Here is a 19,810-nt window from a genome sequence, read left to right as displayed (position 1 = left end):
ACAGTTGGTTCATTATTGTAGTGATTAGTAGCTGCCAATTATTGATGCAATGGGTAGCTTTTTATTTTTTAATGTTGAAAACCCTTTTCTTTGACTCTGGAAAAGATGTTACAGAAGGGTCAAATTGGCTTGCAAAGAGATTTTTAATTTTAGTTATTGACTTATACCCCATTAAAATATTTATTGTGCAGAATACTTGGTTTGGCTCAACAGACAGAAAAGTGTTTTATACTTACTTCTTTTCACAGCTGTAAGTCACTTCCAGGTACTTATTAACTCCACGACATGGATCGCCGAAGACAGAATTGGAAGCATTAAGTGAGCATGACTTCTTTTTATCGCAACTTAGAAAGGGAAATAAATCGTATTATTTTGTATTGTGTATATTTTTACAATGTATTGTATTCTAAGGGACATGAGATGAAGTATTGTTTTCACAACGAAATTGAAGGCGTGTAGTCTGAGGAAACAAACATTCGTCTGTGTTTGATGACGGAAAACGGCAAGTTGTTTTGTCTCTCCGTCCATAATTGGCGTGATGAATGCGAATAACACCAGTATCTGAAACACAAAAGCATTACTGTATGTGTTCTTACTAAAGCTACTAAATGAGAAAATATCTTGACTGCTATTTGATTGCTACAGACACATTTTTTGACTTATGCTTTAACACATTATGTGTAATTTTAACATATTATTTGTCATTTTGTGTTAGGCCATGAGCCATGTATATTGAACAGAGCAAAATTGACCAAATTCTGGGTTATTTTAACCTATGGTTGCATAACAAAAACCCAACATTGGGTCATTTTTAACCCAGCATGGGGTCATTTTTAACCCAACACATGTTCTGTCCAATATTTACCCATTAGGGGTTAAAAATACCCACATATTTGGATGTTTTTTGTTTTTATGAAACCACAAAAAAATTAGAGAAAGAAAAGTTTCATCTTACCACACTTAATGTATGCTTGTTTATGTTCGCAGATAGCAATTCCCTCTAGAATATAAACATTGGAAAAGAGATATGATTAATAATATTACAGAGTGAACCATTTAGATAAGTAGTAAACGTGTGTGTGTGTGTGTGTGTGTGCGTGCGTGCGTGCGTGCGTGTCTTACTAATTGGGAGACAATCGTAGGTCACATCAAGGTATTTCACAGTTCCAATACACGGGTCAGAGAAAATTGAGTTCTGTACAGGAACCGAGCAGCTTGTTGTTCCGTCACACCTGAAACAATGAAAATACAATGAAATACACTTTGTAAGGATTTTAAAAATTATATATATATATATGTTTAATTTTACAGTATTTTATTGTAATTCCATGTTCAACACTTTATTGCTAATTATCCATACCTTAGGGACACTGCTTGAATGGATGTTTCTTGGAAGCACTGATCATTTGAGATTTGACTCTTTGGTTTCCCTTTAGAGCATGTTATCTTGTCAGCCCGCCCATAGTTGGCTTTATAGACATTAATGTAACCCTTGGCTGAGAAATGTAAAAAAAATAAAAATAAGACAATAATAAAAACCCAATGTAAAGAAATGCACAAAGATAACAGAATGAGATAACTCACAACACTGGAGGTTTGCAGTGCCACCCTCACAGGCCAAAGCTTTTCTTCCCTCCACACCTGAACATGTTTATGTGAGAAGACACGAATAAAGTTCAAAGAAGTTGTACTTGTATTTGGCAGATTCAGTATTTTAACAAAAAAATGTTATCCAAAGCAACGTATAGTTGTACAGTACACTGGTATAAACCCATTGAATGTGCTTACTCTATCAATTGGACTACAGTACATGAACAGGTTTGAATTTGATAATGTCAAATCTTACCATGTTGGCAAAGTAACAGCAGCACTGGAATAACAAACATAAACATCTTTATATCAAATTTAATTTCTGTTAGATAATCTAATACTAGAAAATAAATCGGCACTTACAAGTAATCCAACTTAGCTTTTGTACCAGCATGTTAAACGTGTACATGTGTGAAAAAGCAAAAATCCTTTGATTACGACCAAGGCAAATAACTTACAGCAACTCCTTGTATTTATAACAATCACATCTACATTACCACATATGACCTGATAACAGAAGAAGTGGTCATTAAAAAAATTCATGTCTGGCTAAATGTTGAAACAACATGCAAGATTACATCAGATACAAGATTAAAAAACTGTACTTTTCTCAGAAAATACCTTACAATAAGGTTGTATTTGTTAATATTATGCATTAACTAACAATGAACAATGTAGTTTTTCAGCATTTTCAGTAGTAATCTATGTTAATGTTAGTTAATGCCAATGCCATGCCAATTGTTCATGTAAGTTCATCGTGCATTAGCTAATGTTAAAAGTTTAATGATCGATTTCAAAAATGTATTGATATTGATAGTTCATGTTAGATAAAGCATTAACTAATTATTAACAAATACAACTTTATTGTAAAGTGTTACCTTGAAGGTGCCAAAGAATGCATTGAAAGAATGTGTTAAATGTTCTCTCTATATAGAAGGTATATGTCTTTATAAATTGCAGAAGCATTTTACATGTCCATTTACAACCTTTAAAACAAAATGGTATTTTATTAACTTATTTGACAGAGTCATGAATAATAATGTTGAGCTCTGCTCTGATTGGCTGTTTCACAGAGTAGCTCCTTTTGTCTGTATCAGACAAAGTTACAGAATTTGATAAATAATCAGTGGTTTGGAGATTGTTAATTGAAATTTCTGAGTGATAAATTGGTGTTTTTTCAATATGGACCTGTAAAGCGTAACTTCTACGTATAGGAGAACTTTAGCCTAAACGCTAGCATATAGCATTAGCTAGCATATAGCGCTAAGTCAAAAGTCCCGACTTCGTTTTCAGTATCATAACAACTTAAAATTAATTTTAAATTTAATGTTGGGGGCATACATCATGATGTTATCAGTGTTATGTTGAGATTGGCCTGTTTTCCAGCAGTCTTTTGCATGCACAATGTTTAAATAAGAAGGAAGAAGCAATCATGTTTGAAGCGATATGTCATTACCATGCAGGGGCGTAGCCAGTAATGGGCCAGGGCGGCACTGGCCCGCCCACATAACTCCCTGGCCCGCCCAGGGAAGTTTAATCAAAATACATTTTTTGTTTATTTTTATTATTCAAATGTATTTAAGAAAATATATTAATATAATCCTGATTTATTGTTGACCGGTGTGTGTATAATTTGGTTTCTAAATAAAATGGAGTTGTTAAAGCAAGTTGTAGAAAGCCTCCGGAACGTAATTGGTTGCTAGGGGTTCTGACAGGTAGACTCGATGGGGAGCGGCGGGCTCTGGCAGCCAGCCAGCTAACTTTGCTAACTGCTTTTATAGCTAATATTAAAATTGCCACAATAATGGCTAAAGTTTCTTTAATGTGTTATTTAAAAAAACAAGAGTTGAGGAAGACGATACGCCACTGCCTCCATCTGCCGAGTCCTACCAGCTCAGTTCTTCAGACTCATCAACCCACAAGGCGGCTAGTCAGGCGCGCTGGTGGCGCCGGTTGCCGCTTGCTCCCTGGCGGCAGTTCCAGTGAGCTCTCCGGTCAGACGGACACAGGTTGACCCGCCGATCTAACGGCAATTGATGAACCACGTACAAACCACGAGTACTACTCGCCTCAAAAACCTGTGCCTTTTGTTTTTTGAAAAATAACTCTGTGACTCTTTGGACTATAATGAGATCATTTCTGTTTTCAACATTAAACCGTCTTGTTTTGTAAAATGAAAACAACAAAGGTAAGCCTGTTGTTTAACTCATTTCCTTAATTTTTGCTTCGCGAAGTGATTTAACTAAGTGGTGTGTTGTGTATAGATGTATGCCTTATAGGTTAAGTTACATTGCTTAATTTAAACGAGTTGCTATTTTTTGGCACAAAAGCTTAATTTCCACCAGGCTGATTGCACTGTATATGGTTGATTTAATATAAATTAGGCTGTGTGTTGTTATTTATTTCAAACCGTGCTCTGCTGAGAGTTTTCATTATTTCAATTTCCTGTTACTTTTAGCCTACTTTATTTCAGGTGAACTGTTTTTGCACTACTGACTAGCCTAAATAAGACTGCCTGGCCTGGTTTGTCCAGCCTTTATTGAGCTATGTGTTGGTTGAACATGTTTAGACAGTGTTTTATTATTGCCTTCGCCGAAAATTGAAAAGGAAAGATGTCACTGTTTTTGCAGATTGTCTATTCTTTTTTTCTACTCTAAGGTTTAATTATTAAAATTTTATTCTAGGATAAACTATTGGCCCACTCACTTTTGCCCCGGCCCGCCCAAAATACAATTTCTGCCTACGCCCCTGTTACCATGTACTCTTCTTATTTATCTATGCCTAGGTAAATACAGTTTTACATTCTGTGCCACATTTAATATTAGTTTATGCACAATGAATACATGAACAAATCAAAGATTAATAAAAACTACATTATTTTGTTCATCGTTAATTTATGTTAGTTTAGTAAATAGTAATTAGTAAATAAAGGAAAAACACACTATAAAAACAAATAGGTTGGTTAAGTTTCAAATTCAAAAGCAATCAATGTTTATCACGAGCCTCGCATTGTGCGCCCTAAAAAAGAAGTCACAGGCGCCACTGGTGTCTTGTGTAAAGAGTCTACACTTGCTTGTGTAAAAGTGGTTTGATGTTGAAAGATTTCGCAATTGCTAACACAATATTGTAAAAGCATTTTTTTTACCATCCTCAGTTATATAAATGACTAATATACACCATGAGAAAAATTGATTATATAGAAGAATAAAAGTGGAAAAAATTAGAAATAATTTTTCATCATATGCAAGATTAAACGACTTTACCCCTTCAAGACCGCCATTTCGGGAGGAGCCCTCTACAAGTTTCCCTTACGTTTTTGCTTATAACTTCTGATAAAACAAAATGTTATTTTCTTCTGAATCCTTGGCCAAGACGATTTTTCTTTTTTCAGTCATGAATTTTTTTTCAGCTATTTAGAATTTTTTGAAAAAGCTAGTCCTAGAGCTTTTGTCTGATTTGTATGAAAATCGTTGTATAGCATTCAGAGACAATGCTAAAAGTTATGGAATTCGTGTCGATTTGCCAATGCCAAGGTTGTATCTTCACCAATCTTACAGGCCGTTTCTCAATGTCAGGGCTACTTCCTTGGAAGGACTGGTCTTTCCAAGTCACTTCTTTCAGAGGCTAGGCGAGGCTCATCTTTAGAATTTGGAGAACACGTAAATGGAACATGCTGCAAGTCCACATCATTGCGTCATTACGAAAGTAAAAAGGTGTGCTTTGCGCGCATAGGATTGTGGGTGAGTTAGGAGCGTGAAGAGTACAAAGGATACACATATGCATCCTTTCATGTGTATGGGATATTTCTTTGAATGAAGGACTCAGTCCTTGGTTGCAATTCTGAGGATCCTCGACATGTCGATGATGTAGCATCCTTGAAATTCTGGCTTCTGAGGATCCTTCCTTGACATTGAGAAACAGCCACAAACGTGGTACCTGTGAAAGCAGTCAGAAACTGAGGCGCATGCATTGTTTAATCACAGCCCCACCTAGTGGTCAGACAAATGTTTTACGTGCTTATTACTTTGGCTACGGTCAACATTTTTTCATTGGACATGTTTCCTTAAAGTCCTAAATCATTGCCGAGTCTAACGATACCAAACATGCCATGTTTGCTTTATGCTTAGTCCAGTAGTGTGGAATAGCGCTTAAAAACAATCTATTTTGTCTATTTTTGCTTAAAACTACTGCAAACTTACATCTAATATCATAACCCACTATGGATTATTCCTTTCATGGCTTGGAGTATAATCATTGGTAGATGCAAATTCACTCTAGCAAGCAATGAGAATACCCTAGCAACCGTTTTGCAAGAGCTATAACTCTGCATCAGAACATTGTAGAAACACGAGGGTGGGCTCTTTTGACTCATTAACCTTGTTGTAACATTAGGGACGATTCATTGCAGTGGACCAGAACATATAATATTTTTGTTGATAACCTTTTCTTTTTTTAATCTGAAATCATAAGGTTTTCCTAGGTTCTTTAAACTGCTCATCCAAACTCAACTTTACTTCTTGCTGTGCCCTTGTTCGGCTTCACCCCGGTATTTCTGCTTGCAGCTATATTTTTCATTGTTTTTACCATTACAAAAACTACTCTATAGAGTTTATCAAATTAAACACTTAACACAAGTTTTGCTTGCACGCTCAATCTTTATTACATTTACAAATTACAATTTAACTGAATTAATTCAAAGGAATCAACTTTCAATAAAATGTTGTTTTATCACCAGCAGAATTCCTCCATTAAAAACGTCTAGCAGTGTTGGGGTTCACCTGAATAGATGGTATAACCTGTTAGAATATTCATTTATCATTTAAATACAAAGCGACATTACATTCAGGCTTCACATAATTTTTTTTTTTTTGCAGCTTTCCCAACCCAATCTTACAGTATACTAATGTTGTAAGTATCATGCGCTACCAAGGATTGTAGCAACGTAGTTACACCATGTTTGTCCACTGCCCCACCAAAAAAAAGTTGCCACGCATTTGCATTTAAACAAGCAAATACGATTGGACCATTATTGCAGTGATTAATGGCTAAAGCAATAACTGATACAATGTGTAGCTTCTCATCTCTTAAACAACTAAAATATGTGGACAAAAGTTTTGGGGTGCCCACTTCTAGCAAACATGTTTGACTACTTTAGTCATTTCTGTGAGCACAAACTTTAATTCTTGAGAATTGTGTGTTTCTAATTCTATAGCAACAATTTGGGCAGGGCCCTTTTCTTTTCAAACATGAACTTTTAAACAAGGCCAAATTTGGGCTGTCAGATTTAAATAGATGTCTAACCATAGCCCATTTATAATTAAAAAATAAATTAAGTAAATAAATGAAACCAAACACCTTGTAATCACTGTTGACTTTGCCATGATGCAATATAATACATCTCACAAGTTATTTTTGTAAAAACCAAGTTTATTTTGGTTTGAAGTAGGTTACTCATGGCTGGACTATCAGGTTTAAAGTTAACCTAAACAGTAAATGGCGGCTATTGCTTGCTGGGTAAAGCAAAACTAATGAAGAAATTATTGATTCGGTCTAGGAATTTCAGTTAACCCTAGACCTAAACCCAACTGAACATCTTTGGTATGACGCAGCCTTCGTTTGACTTTCCAGAAGTTCACTTCTAGGTTTGAGGTCGGTAATATCCAACATCCGAGTTGTCTGTAACAAAGCATTAGCCCCATTAAAAGTGTTTATTGTGCTGGAAAAGACTTGATTTGCTCAATAGACAGGAAAGGGTTATATACTTACTTATACTTATTTACAAATGTAAGCCACCTCCAAGTACTTATGAACACCAAAACACGGATCGCCCAAGACAGAACTCGAAGCATGAAGAGAACATGACTTCTTTCCATCGCAGCTTAGAAAGTGACAAAATCATTCATTATTTTTATCTTGTATTTTATATATATGTTTAAATTGTATTATATTTTTATTAAAGGCGGGGTGCATGATCTCTCCCAATAGAATCTGGACCTTTTTTGATAGACCCGCCCCACACACAAGCAACCCAGACAATGATGTCGTTAGCAGATACGCCCCTTACTGCTGATTGGCTACAAGTTGTGGTAGTCAGCCCCTTTTCCAAGGTTTTTTCAAAAATCATGCACCCCGCCTTTAATTATATTATTTAAAAATCTGAAGACTGAAAGATTATGGGTCTGATGTAACTTGACCTGAGACAAAGTGTAAAGTGTTGTAATACCTCAATTGAAAGCGTTTAGTCTGAGGAGAGAAACATTCGGCTGTAGTTGCCTGTTTATGAGGGCAGGTTGTTTTGTCTCTCCGTCCGTAATTGGCATGTTTAATCCGAATAACACCAGTCTCTATAAAAACACAAAAACATGTGTTATTCCTAAAAGCTATTCAATGAGAAAATATCTTGACTGCTAAAACTTCATCTTGTCTTTAAAATCAAACTTTTGACCTTCTCTCAAAAGTGAGAAAATTGACAATTTTAATGATGGTTTATATTTGTGATTAATACTTTTTTTCAATATGTGATCCGGTAGATCCTTTAATTTTATTGTGGAAGTAACAAAACAGTTTAGGATCAAATATATTTAGACTTCATTTTGTTGTTTTGAAATCACAAAGAAATTCGAGTAAGAAAAGTTTCATCTTACCACATTGAATGTCATTTCGGCTACCTTCACAAGTAACACTTGTTTCTAAAATACAAACATTGGGAGGTGGTTTAAACAATGACTACCAAACTTAACAACAAGCATATGAGACTTGATAAGAAGTCATTAAGTGTGGGTGCATGTGCGTGCATGCGTGTGTTTAAAACTGTTGACTTACTAAATGGTAAACACGAATAGATAACATCAAGGTATTTAGCAATTCCATAACACGGGTCAGAGAAAATTGAGTCCTGTACAGGAACCGAGCATCTTTTTGTTCCGTCACACCTGAAACAATGAAAATACAATGAAATACACCTTTTAAGGCTTTTAAAAAATATGTATTTAATCTTATATATTATTTTAATTATGTGTTAAATACTTGCGAATTAAATATAAATATTGGCAATAATTTATACCTCATGGACACTATTGGGAGGGTTCCTTCTTGGAGGCACTGATAATTTGAGACTTGTTCTTTTGATTTCCCTCTAGAGCATATAAATATTGAAAGCCGCCCATAGTTGGCGCTATTGACCCTTATGTAACCCCAGTCTGAGACATGTAAAAAATAAAATTCAAACAATAATGAGACTCAATGTAAAGTTACACTGTACACATAGTAATATAACAGAACTGGATTACTTACCACATCGCAGTTTTAATGTGTCACCCTCACAGGCCAAGCTAAGTATTCCCTCGACACCTGAACATGTTTATGTGACAAGATACAAATAACATTCAAAAGAAGGACTTGAACTTGCCTGTTTACAAAATTACATTTATGCATTTGGCAAACGCTTTTATCCAAAGCAACATATAGTTACTTTAAAGGTATACATTTATTCACAGCATATGTGTGTTCACTGGGGAATAAACCCATTGATTTGTGAGCTGATATTTCTAATACATGCAGGTTTGACATGCATTTTACAAAGAAACATCTTACCATGTCTGCAAAGTAACAGCAGCACTGGAATAACAAACATTAACATCTTTACTGTATAATCACATTTTCAATGTTTCTGTTATCTAATACAAAAAAGAAATTAGCACTTACAAGTAATCCAGCTTGGCTTTGATACCAGCATGTTAAACGTGTACATGTGTGAAAACTGCAAATCTTTTATATTGCTCAGCTTTATTACGATCAAGGCAAAAAATGCAAAGCAACTCCTGGTATTTATAACAATCACAGCATTTCCATTACCACACAATAACTGTAAAAATCAAAAGAAGAACTGAGTATTTAAAACTGATGTCTTTTTAGATTTTGAAACAATGTGCAATATCAAATGCAAGATTAAAAATTGCACTTTACTCATTCTTGCATAAATGTTTAGCAATAACTGTTTAAAACTGCTTTAACCTCATGGTAAAAAAATTCCGTAGAAATTTGCAGCTGGGTTGCCGGTAACTTACCGTAGATTTAAATTTATGTTATTTACTGGCAACATTTTGTTCAAAGTTAAATGAACACCAAACATTCACAAGTCTTTGTCTTTACAGAATAAAACTAGAAAAACAGCATCAAGCGAAACATTCTGGGAAACAAAATCTAAAGCAAAAAACAGAAAAAGCTTGATGATGATTTCTGGTTCCCAGAATGCTTTGCATGAAGCTGTTATTGTATAGTTCCATTCTGTAAAGACAAAGACTTGTTAATATTTACAATGTATTCAACTTTGAACAAACTCTTGCCAGTAAATAACATAAATTTAAATCTACGGTAATTTACCGGCAACCCAGCTGCAATAAGATTGTAATTTCTACTGATGTTTTTTACAATGATTAAAAAGATACAGTTAGTAAAAAAAACTCTGTTGTTGTAACATTTTTACTACAAATGTTAAAAAAAGTACTCAAGCTGACACGGTCTCCACAAAACCTATGCAAAATCTTATTGTTTAAAGCTCTAATGATCAAATACATAAAGATTTTCAAAATGTTTTACAGCCTTTATTTCAGTTTTATGTGAAAATGAGTAATGGTAAACAAGCAGGTTTAATTTTTTTCTTTAAATTTCTTTTAATGCTGTTTTGTTACACATCTTTATTATGACCAGAACAGCTCTGTAATTTATGCATTAACTAACGTGAAATAAAATACACTACTACAGCATTTATTAATTTTAGCTCATGTTCAATTTACTACATATTTAAAATCATAAGTTTTAATTGTTAACCCTCTGGGGTCCGACCATTTTGGGACACTGTCAGAGGTTCTGACATGCTCTTACATTTGGTCTTTTTTCAGTTGCTTTAAAACATAATAATGGCAAGTGTCTCATACCACTGTGTTCAGCACAAACTGGGCTAAAATATTATATGAGCTACATGTATGTACATGTTTGTATTTTTGAGAGAAAAAGGTTTATGCGTGTTTTTTTAAAAAGCTAAAATTTTAAGTCACTGATATAAGTCCACAAAACTCATACTAAACATGTTTTAACAAGACTTTCCTAAACAGAATCTAGTAGTCTAGAGTTTTTTCTTTAAAATGATGTGAAAATCATCCTGCCTACTCATTCACATAAACAAGTATATTGATTTAGAAATTGTAAGACACTTTTTGTTTAGAGGGGCCGTATGCGAGAAGGATTGATTGACAGCTAGCAAACAAAGGCTCGCATAATGAGCTGCATAATGAGCTGCATAATGAGGGAGGAGGGAACTACAGTAAAGAATGTGAGGACAAATGAACATGTTTGTTTGAGGTTTATTAAGAAGTTAACAATATAATCAAAATAGAAATGAAGGTCAGTAGGACCCTATTCAAAAACTTAACTTGTATAAGAAACTGATAAACAACAGAGCTGTAAACTTCATGTGGCTCATGTTACCATACAACTTTATGTCCAAAGAGTGTTAATATGTTTTTCCACTTCATAGTTTACTGATGAGAGGGATGCAGACCTGTAAGAGAGTTATGAACAGCTGTTAGCATAAATTGTCCACAGAAATACCCTTACATACATAACTGATGGGTAAATGATAGCACTTGTAACGGTGGTCGCCTAAACTCAATATACTGTATAAAAAAAACTTGGCCTAGGCGGGTTTCGAACCCGGGTCTACCACATGGCGGCCTAACGCACTACCGCTGCGCCACCATTTGGTCACGTGATTTGTGTCTTTCACACACCTAGGTAGACTGGCCAAGGTAAATTTATAATTAAAAAAAAAGGCGAGTCTCCGTGTAAACAACGCGGAGCTCATAATAAAACGGTGTCGCGTGTAAAACGCAATGTATGGAATGCGTTGCATGTAAACAATATCATATTACAGCAGACCCCCCCAGTGCAGCATTACTCAAAGTTGCCATGAAGGATACGAAAGTGTCTACTGTACAGCATGTAACAATGAAATCCGCCATTACGTGATCACGCGTACTCGTTTGTAAATAAGCATGTAAACATGGAATCTTACAGCACACACTTAAAAGACACAGCAGTGCAGCATTACACAAAGTTGCCATGAAGGATACGAAAGTGAATAACTGTGTCTAACACTGTACAGCAAACAATGAAATCCGCCATTAACGTTACGTGATCACGCGTAAGTTACTTGTTTGTAAACAATGCGAACGTTTTTCAATCCGAGGCGTGCAGTCTGTTGAGGTTGCTTATGTAGGCTGAACTGCACAAGCCATAACATATTACATGATAGCAAATATAAATGAAGACAAATGACTTACAGTTTCTTCAGGAATCCGCCTCCATTGCGTCTTCCATTGTTCTTCTTCTTAGGTAACGTTAAAGATAAACGCTTCTCTTCCTCAATGTCCAGACATAAATGAAGATATTCCTCACGTGTGTGTATAAAGTTTATAATCCAAACATGCGCTAAAGTCTTTAAATCTTATCAAACATTACGCTTTGCTCTGCTGGTTTAAACAGCTCGTCTCTTCATTACCATGTCAACAGTGTGTGGGCGTGACCGCATTAGAGATAATGAGCTCAGCTAGGAAAAACGGTACTCTCTTTACTTCAATGCAGATTATATAAACAGGAAATATTTGTTTTTGATAATAATTAGCTTGTTTGAAAGTAGACATTTCAGGCTTTCTTTGGATATGTGTATTATGTTTGTGTGACGAGTATTCGCGGAGTTTCAACTAATTTTTGTAACGTGATTTGAGAGACAGCTGGCGGAGACAGAAATGTCTGAATGAGCACCCTGTTTATTTTCTTTATTTGACAAAAACACAAAGATCTGTTGTTATTGTGAATGTACACTAATTTAAGAGGACCCTTCAGAGTTTCAAATGATGTCAAACACGTAAGTGTTTGATTATTAATGATGGAGTATTTTAAGTTGATTCTGCTATGATAAGGAGAAAACACGTCAAAACGCGTCCCCGCGTTTTTGGACCCCTGGGGGTTAAAGGACAAGTTCGGTATTTTACACTTAAAGCCCTGTTTTCAGATTGTTTATGATGAAATAGATCGGTTTTGACTGAAATTTGGACATATGATGCTGGCCTGAGAATTTTCAGTTTCTGTGGTATCACCCCCCACCTCTACAATGGCTGCATAGGTGCACAGGAACAATCCTTCCTAAAATGCATTAAACTTTCGTTTGCAAAGACGTGAAACTCCGCTTTAAGGTTAGTTAAAGGCGGTGTGCACAATTAATGAAAAACGCTTTGTAAAAGGGAGTCAGGCCGACTACCAAAACAAACTTGTGGCCAATCAGCAGTTAAGGACGTGTCTATTAACCAACATTGGTACCTGGGTTTGCTTACGTGTGGGGCGGGTCTTACAAAAAAAAGGTCTAGATTCTCATGGGGTAAAGGGCGTGTTTGTTTAGGTGATTTCAAATGTCAGCATTGGCTTTCAGAGATAATGGACCCCGCCTTTAATGCACAATGAACTAACATTAACAATTTAATTGGCATTAACTAACAATAACAAAGAGTTATAATAACAATCTTGTTTTTTGTTAGTTTATGATATCTTACGCATTTACTAATGTTAACAAATACAACCTTATTGTGAAGTTTACCTTATATATTACAACCCTTTATCACGAAATAATGTACCAATAGTCACGTAAATTTGTGAGTCTTTTCCGTGACACTTACACGTTTTTCCACCTATTTGCGTGAGCATGTCACGTATTTCGGTTTACTGTCACATATTTGTTACTCAACTGTTTTGTCCTATTTTCAAACCATTGATGCTTCGGTTTAGGGTTAGATTTGGTGTTTGCATTAGGAAGTCACTTTAAGTATTTTAAACCATTGTCGCCTGGAATTAGGGTTACAGCTGGGTTTGGGTAAGATGTCATTTTATGTAAATCTAACCCTAAACCGAAGCATCAATGGTTTGAAATACGTGACAGTGACACGTAAACAGAACTGCAAAAAGGCATAAAAACGTGTCAGTGTCACGGAAAAGAATCACAAATTTACGTGACTAGGTACGTTATTTCATGATATTAATTGTGTATTAATAAGATCATCTGCACTTCTACTATAATAGTGTATATTATAAGTTCAATAAAAGAAATAAAAGAAAAACACACAATATAATTAAATAAGTTTATTAGGTTTTAAATCCAATGTTTAAAATCACTTTTGTAGTGTCTTGTGTGTCTTGGACTTGCTTGTGTAAGAGTAGTTTCCCTATATACAATCATCCAGTGTAAAGGATTTCACAAATGTTAACACAATATTGTAAAACAATGCTAACAGCATAGTGTAAACCATTAGTTTCATGCACCCAACTTATATCAATGACTAATAGCAAAAAATGCCTGAGTGTTCTCTCATACATACTATATCTCTAACTTTAAGCACCTCCTGTACTCCATCTGTTGCATTGGTGTTTGTAAAAGTAAACCAGTAAATGGTTTTGTAACATTTTGTATCAAATTACAAAATGAGATTCTGTCTTTGCTTGTCCAGTAACAGATGAAGAATAATCAGATGACTGGTGCAGGTGAAAAAGTATAGTACACTTCCATAGTGTACTTAAATTGCTTTATTTTCACACACTAATTTTGTACTTAATATACTAAAAATGTATCTTTAAGATGTTCTTAAGATCATCTAAGTGTACTTCATGCTATTTTGAGACACCATAAATATGAACTAAAATGTGCTAAAAATGTATTTAAAATGTATTTAGGTACAACTTGTTGTAAACTTGAACCCATCTTTGTATGAAAGTTAAGTTCAAGTTAAATACAAGTGTTAACTAAGTACATTTTTAATACAGAGATAGTATGTTAAAAGTGCATTTTAGTTCATATTCATGATGTCTCAAAACAGCACAGTGAAGTACACTTAGATAAGAACATCTTAAAGGGATAGTTCACCCAATAATGAAACGTCTGTCTTCATTTACTCACTCTCATGTTGTTACAAACCTGCATAAATTTCTTTGTTCTGATGAACACAAAGTAAGATATTTTGAGAAATGTTTGGAACCAAACCGTTTGTGGACCCCATTCACTTCCATAGTAGGAAAAAAGAATACTAAGTAAATGGGGTCCACAAACGGTTTGGTTACAAACATTTCTCAAAATGTCTTCTTTCGTGTTTATCAGAACATAGACATTTATACAGCTTTGTAACAACATGAGAGTGAGTAAATGATGATAGACTTTTCATTTTTGGGTGAACTATCCCTTTAAGAAGTACTAAAGATGAATTTTTAGTATATTAAGTACAAAATTAGTGTTCGAAAATAAAGCACTTTAAGTTCACTATAGAAGTGTACTACTTTTTCACCTGGGAATATTGTTTCTTTATTTATTAATCAGATTTATGAATCATCATCACAAAGTTGACAAAATGACTGCTTTCAATAAAAAAGCAACATTAAATTGAAGTTTACTGTGGTGTACTCTGTAACCTAAATAACTTCTGTTCGTGTTTATTGTTGTTTTACTATGATAACAAATACAACTGAAATCACCCTATATATTGAATATAGTATATCCTAACAAACCAAACACACACATACAAGTTTTGCTAGCATGCTCTTTATTATTACATGTTATGTTGTGATCAATAAATGAATAAAAAGGCCAACTTACAAATCAACTCAATTCTTTTTAAAAAGCTTTTAATAAAATGTTGATTCATCACCAGCAGTATTCCTCCATTAAAGACGTTTAGTCACCTGGTTCACCTGAATAGATGGTATAACCAGTTAGAATATGTCAGTACCCAACGTTACCAATGATTGCAGCAATGTAGTTACAGTACACCATGTTTGTCCACTGCCCGACCAAAAAAGGACTGGCCATTTGCTTTCAAATAAGATTGAATCGTTATTGCAGTAAATAAATGGTTCAACTGCCAATAATTGTTGCAATGTGTTATTCCTCTTTTCTTTAACAACAAAGTTTTTTTACTGTGTTTTTAGAAAAGGGCAAATTATTGGTATGCATCAAGCATGAAAATCATTTTCCTGACCTTAACCCTTATTAAAAGTGTTTAATATGCTGGAGAAGATTTGGTTTGGCTCAATAGACAGAAAAGGTACTTACTCTGCTTTACTTACAGCTGTAAGTCACCTCCAAGTACTTATAAACACCATAACATGGATCACCAAAGACAGAATTCGAAGCAAAAAGAGAGCATGTCCTCCTTCCATTGCAGCTTACAAAGTGAAAACAAAAAAATTATATGTATATATATGTATATATATGTATATATATATATGTATATATATGTATATATATATATATATATATATATATATATATATATATATATATATATATATATATATATATATATATATATATATGTATATATATGTATATATATATATATATATATATATATGTATATATATATATATATATATATATATATATGTATATATATATATATATATATATATATATATATATATATATACATATATATACATATATATATATACATATATATACATATATATACATATATATATATATATATATATATATATATATATATATATATATATATATATACATATATACATATATACATATATACATATATACATATATATATACATATATATATACATATATATATACATATATATATATATATATATATATATATATATATATATATATATATATACATATATATATATACATATATATATATATATATATATATATATATACATAAGCAATTTCTATAGACATCTGAGACTAATATTAAATAAAGGGACCTAAGAGAAGTGTTGGTGTTTTATACCTCGATTGAAGGCGTTTAATCTGAGAAGAATAACAGTCGGATGTTGCATGTTGATTAGGGCAGGTTGTTCGGTCTCTCCGTCCATAATTAGCATATTGAATCAGTATAAGACCAGAATCTATTAAAACACAAAAGCATTATGTGTTCTTACAAAAATTTACTAAATGTGAAAATATTTTGACTAAGACTTTGTTTGTCTTGTGTTTACCATATAAACTCTGACCTTCTTAACCTTGAAAGAATTTTTATGGTGGTTTATCTTTGGTTACAAAATAGCAATTTTTGCTTCAATATAGTCAGATCTATTCATAATATTGTGGAAGCTTAAAAGGACACTACACATTTAAAAAAAAAAGATATATGCTCATTTCCAGCTCCCCTAGAGTTAAAAATTTGATTTTTACCTTTTTGGAATCCATTCAGCTGATCTCCGGGTCTGGCGGTACCACTTTTAGCATAGCTTAGCATAATCCATTGAATCTGATCAGACCACCAGCATCGCGCCAAAAAACAACCAAAGAGTTTCGATTTTTTTTCCCATTTAAAACTTGATTCTTCTGTAGTTACATTTTGTAAAAAGAAAATTAAAAAGTTGCAATTTTGTAGGCAGATATGGCTATACTGGCGTAACAATCAAGGACCCGCTGCTGCAACATGGCTACAGGAGGTGTAGTGATATTACGCACTGCCCGAAAATAGTCCCCTGCTATAGAAGGAACCAAGGGGACTATTTTCGCGCAGTGCGTAATATCACTACACTAGCCATGTTACAGCAGCAAAGTCCATGATTATTACGCCAGTATAGCCATATCTGCCCAGAAAATCACAACTTTTAATTTTCTGTCGGTCTTAGTACACGATGTAACTACAAAGTCGAGTTTTAAACAGGAAAAATATCGAAACTCTTTGATTATGATTTTTAACACGATGCTAATGGTCCAATCAGATTCAATGGACCGTGCCAAGCCATGCCAAAAGTGGCACCGCCAGACCCAGAAATCGGCCGAATGGATTCCAAAATGGTAAAAATCAAATGTTCAACCCCAGGGGAGCTGGAAAATGAGCATATTTTCAAAAAAGTGGAGTGTCCCTTTAAGGATCAAATACATATAAGCAGCTGCAACTAATTGTTGTATGAAAACCACAAAGAAATGAGAGAAAAAAAAGATTCATCTTACCACATGAAATTTCATTTTGGTTATGCTCACAGATAACAGCCCTCTCTAAAATATAAACATTGGGAGGTAGTTTAACAATAACTATAAACCATAAACATGGCAAGAATTGAATAATTAAAAATATACTCAAAAACACAGGATGGTAATTCTGTGTGTGTCTTACTACTTGGGATACACTCGTAGGTCACATCAAGGTATTTATAAATTCCATGACACGGGTCGGAGAAAATTGAGTTTTTTGCAGGAACAGAGCAGCTTTTTTTCCCGTCACATCTGAAACAATGAAAATACAACAGAAGACATATTTAAGTGATTAGAAAATATATTTTATTTGATATATAGTTTATATTTTGTGTTCAATCGAATTATTCCTACCTAAGGGACATCTTTTGGATGGATGTTTCTTGGATGCAATGAACATTGCCCATCTGACTCTCTGGTCTCCCCTCAGAGCATGTTGTCCTGTCGGTCCGCCCATAGTTGGCTTCAGAGACTTTAATGTGACCCTCGGCTGAGACATGTAAAAAATACAAAGCAATAATATGACTCTTTGTAGAGTTACACTGTACACATGGTTATAATAAAATGAGTTTCATTACTCACAACACAGGAGGTTTGCAGTGTCACCCTCACATACCAAGGCATTCCTTCCCATTACATCTGAACATGTTGTTTATGTGAGAAGATACAAATAGTTTTTTATTACAAAACAACTTTACAGTGCATATAAGGTATGCATTTTATCAGTGTCTGTTCACACCTTACCATGCTGGCAGAGAAACAGCAGCACTGGAAAAACAAACAAATGCAAAATGAAACATCTGTATACCAAAATTTCAATGTGTACTATAATTTAATCTCTTATTCAATATCAAGGGGAAAAATCGACACTTACAAGTAATCCAGCTTGGTTTTGGTACCAGCATGTTAAACGTGTACATGTGTGAAAAACCACAAATCCTTTTATCGCAGCTTGATTACGACCAAGGCAAATAACTCACAGTAACTCCTGGTATTTATAATAATCACAGCGAGCATCTCTATTACCACACAATAACTGTAGATATCAAAAGAAGAAGTGACATTTTATATTGATGTCATGCTAAATGTTGAAACAACATGCAATATTACATTAAACACTCTCAGAAAAAAGGTACAAAGTTGTCACTGGGATGGTACCTTTTAAAAAGGTCCTAATATGTACCATTTTGCAACAGACCACTATGTACCTCTAAGGTACCAAATCCAATAAGCACCTTTTAGGTACAAACGTGTCCTTTGTTGAAAATGTACCGCCCCAGTGACAACTTTGGTACCTTTTTAGAGTGAATGCAAGATAAAAAAAATTACCTATCTCATTCTTGCATGAATGTGTAGCAATATTGGTTAAAGCATGTTAACCAATTAAAATAACTTTAACCTAACAAAAAATATACAGTTGGGTTACTACTGGATGAGGCTCTATTTTTCATTTTTATAAGCTTTGCAATGTTTTGTAGATATCATACTTTCATTTCAGTTGTTGTTGTTTTATATGACAGTGAGGAGCACAACCAAAGATGTTAATGTTATTCTACTTACACTTTTGTGGCAATGTATTTTAATTCTGTTTTATTAAACATCTTTATTGCTATCAAGGCAAATAAATAATCAGGATAGCTGAGTAAACTTTAAAATAAAAGACTGTATTTGTTAAAATCAATTAATGCACTGATTTCAACTAACACTGAACAATATTTCTAGCATTTATTATTTTTAGTTTGTGTTAATTTATATATATATATATATAAATATATATATATATATATATATATATATATATATATATATATATATATATATATATATATATATATATATATATATATAACTATACAAGATCTATGTAGTTTTTATATTTCATCACCATTTTGAGAAAAAAATGAGATAGTGAGAGCAATTTTCTAAAATGTCATGAGCCCTCCGGTGGGCAAACTTGGTATTACACTGAAAAAAACGATTCATTGAATTTAATCAATTTTTTAAGATAAGTGGTTGCAATCAATTTATTAAAGCTACATTTAAACAAAAAATATTAGTAAAGTAAAATCAAATATAAAACTTTTTTTAAATGTAGCTTAAATAAATTGATTGCAACCACTTACCTTAAAAAAAATTATTAAATACAATGAATCATTTTTTTTC

The 19,810-nt window shown here is 33.6% G+C and overlaps 3 protein-coding genes across 3 annotated transcripts in view; all 3 read right to left on the bottom strand.

Annotated features, from left to right (window-relative positions):
- The window catches only part of LOC129430375 (uncharacterized), a 28,404-nt gene extending 9,771 nt beyond the window's left edge, over positions 1-18,633 (bottom strand). Inside the window, exons 1-9 of the mRNA XM_073874820.1 lie at positions 18,595-18,633; positions 1,954-2,026; positions 1,847-1,870; positions 1,585-1,641; positions 1,361-1,496; positions 1,123-1,232; positions 956-1,000; positions 442-561; positions 237-345 (exon numbers count right to left, since the gene is read on the bottom strand). Coding sequence (XP_073730921.1) covers positions 237-345; positions 442-561; positions 956-1,000; positions 1,123-1,232; positions 1,361-1,496; positions 1,585-1,641; positions 1,847-1,870; positions 1,954-1,999 — 647 coding nt within the window. The 5' untranslated portion in view covers positions 2,000-2,026; positions 18,595-18,633. The remainder of the gene's footprint in view (positions 1-236; positions 346-441; positions 562-955; positions 1,001-1,122; positions 1,233-1,360; positions 1,497-1,584; positions 1,642-1,846; positions 1,871-1,953; positions 2,027-18,594) is intronic.
- On the bottom strand, positions 6,299-9,417 carry LOC129430463 (L-rhamnose-binding lectin CSL3). Its single transcript, XM_055187668.2, has 9 exons — positions 9,295-9,417; positions 9,184-9,207; positions 8,884-8,940; positions 8,654-8,789; positions 8,413-8,522; positions 8,235-8,279; positions 7,814-7,934; positions 7,357-7,468; positions 6,299-7,266 (listed from the first exon to the last, which is right to left on the bottom strand). The coding sequence occupies exons 1-8, from the start codon at positions 9,338-9,340 to the stop codon at positions 7,363-7,365; spliced, it is 645 nt and encodes a 214-aa protein (XP_055043643.2). The 5' UTR covers positions 9,341-9,417; the 3' UTR covers positions 6,299-7,266; positions 7,357-7,362.
- LOC129430462 (L-rhamnose-binding lectin CSL3) lies at positions 15,207-18,665 on the bottom strand. The gene is made up of 9 exons (XM_055187667.2): positions 18,522-18,665; positions 18,392-18,415; positions 18,230-18,286; positions 18,002-18,137; positions 17,790-17,899; positions 17,627-17,671; positions 16,449-16,566; positions 15,751-15,848; positions 15,207-15,375 (listed from the first exon to the last, which is right to left on the bottom strand). The coding sequence occupies exons 1-9, from the start codon at positions 18,565-18,567 to the stop codon at positions 15,359-15,361; spliced, it is 651 nt and encodes a 216-aa protein (XP_055043642.2). The 5' UTR covers positions 18,568-18,665; the 3' UTR covers positions 15,207-15,358.
- Between the last annotated feature and the right edge of the window lie 1,145 nt (positions 18,666-19,810).

The sequence above is a fragment of the Misgurnus anguillicaudatus genome, chromosome 13 (genome assembly GCF_027580225.2).
Source record: "Misgurnus anguillicaudatus chromosome 13, ASM2758022v2, whole genome shotgun sequence".
Classification (NCBI taxonomy): domain Eukaryota; kingdom Metazoa; phylum Chordata; class Actinopteri; order Cypriniformes; family Cobitidae; genus Misgurnus; species Misgurnus anguillicaudatus.
Note: the sequence above shows the minus strand (reverse complement) of the source record. Positions and strands in the feature narration are given on the sequence as shown.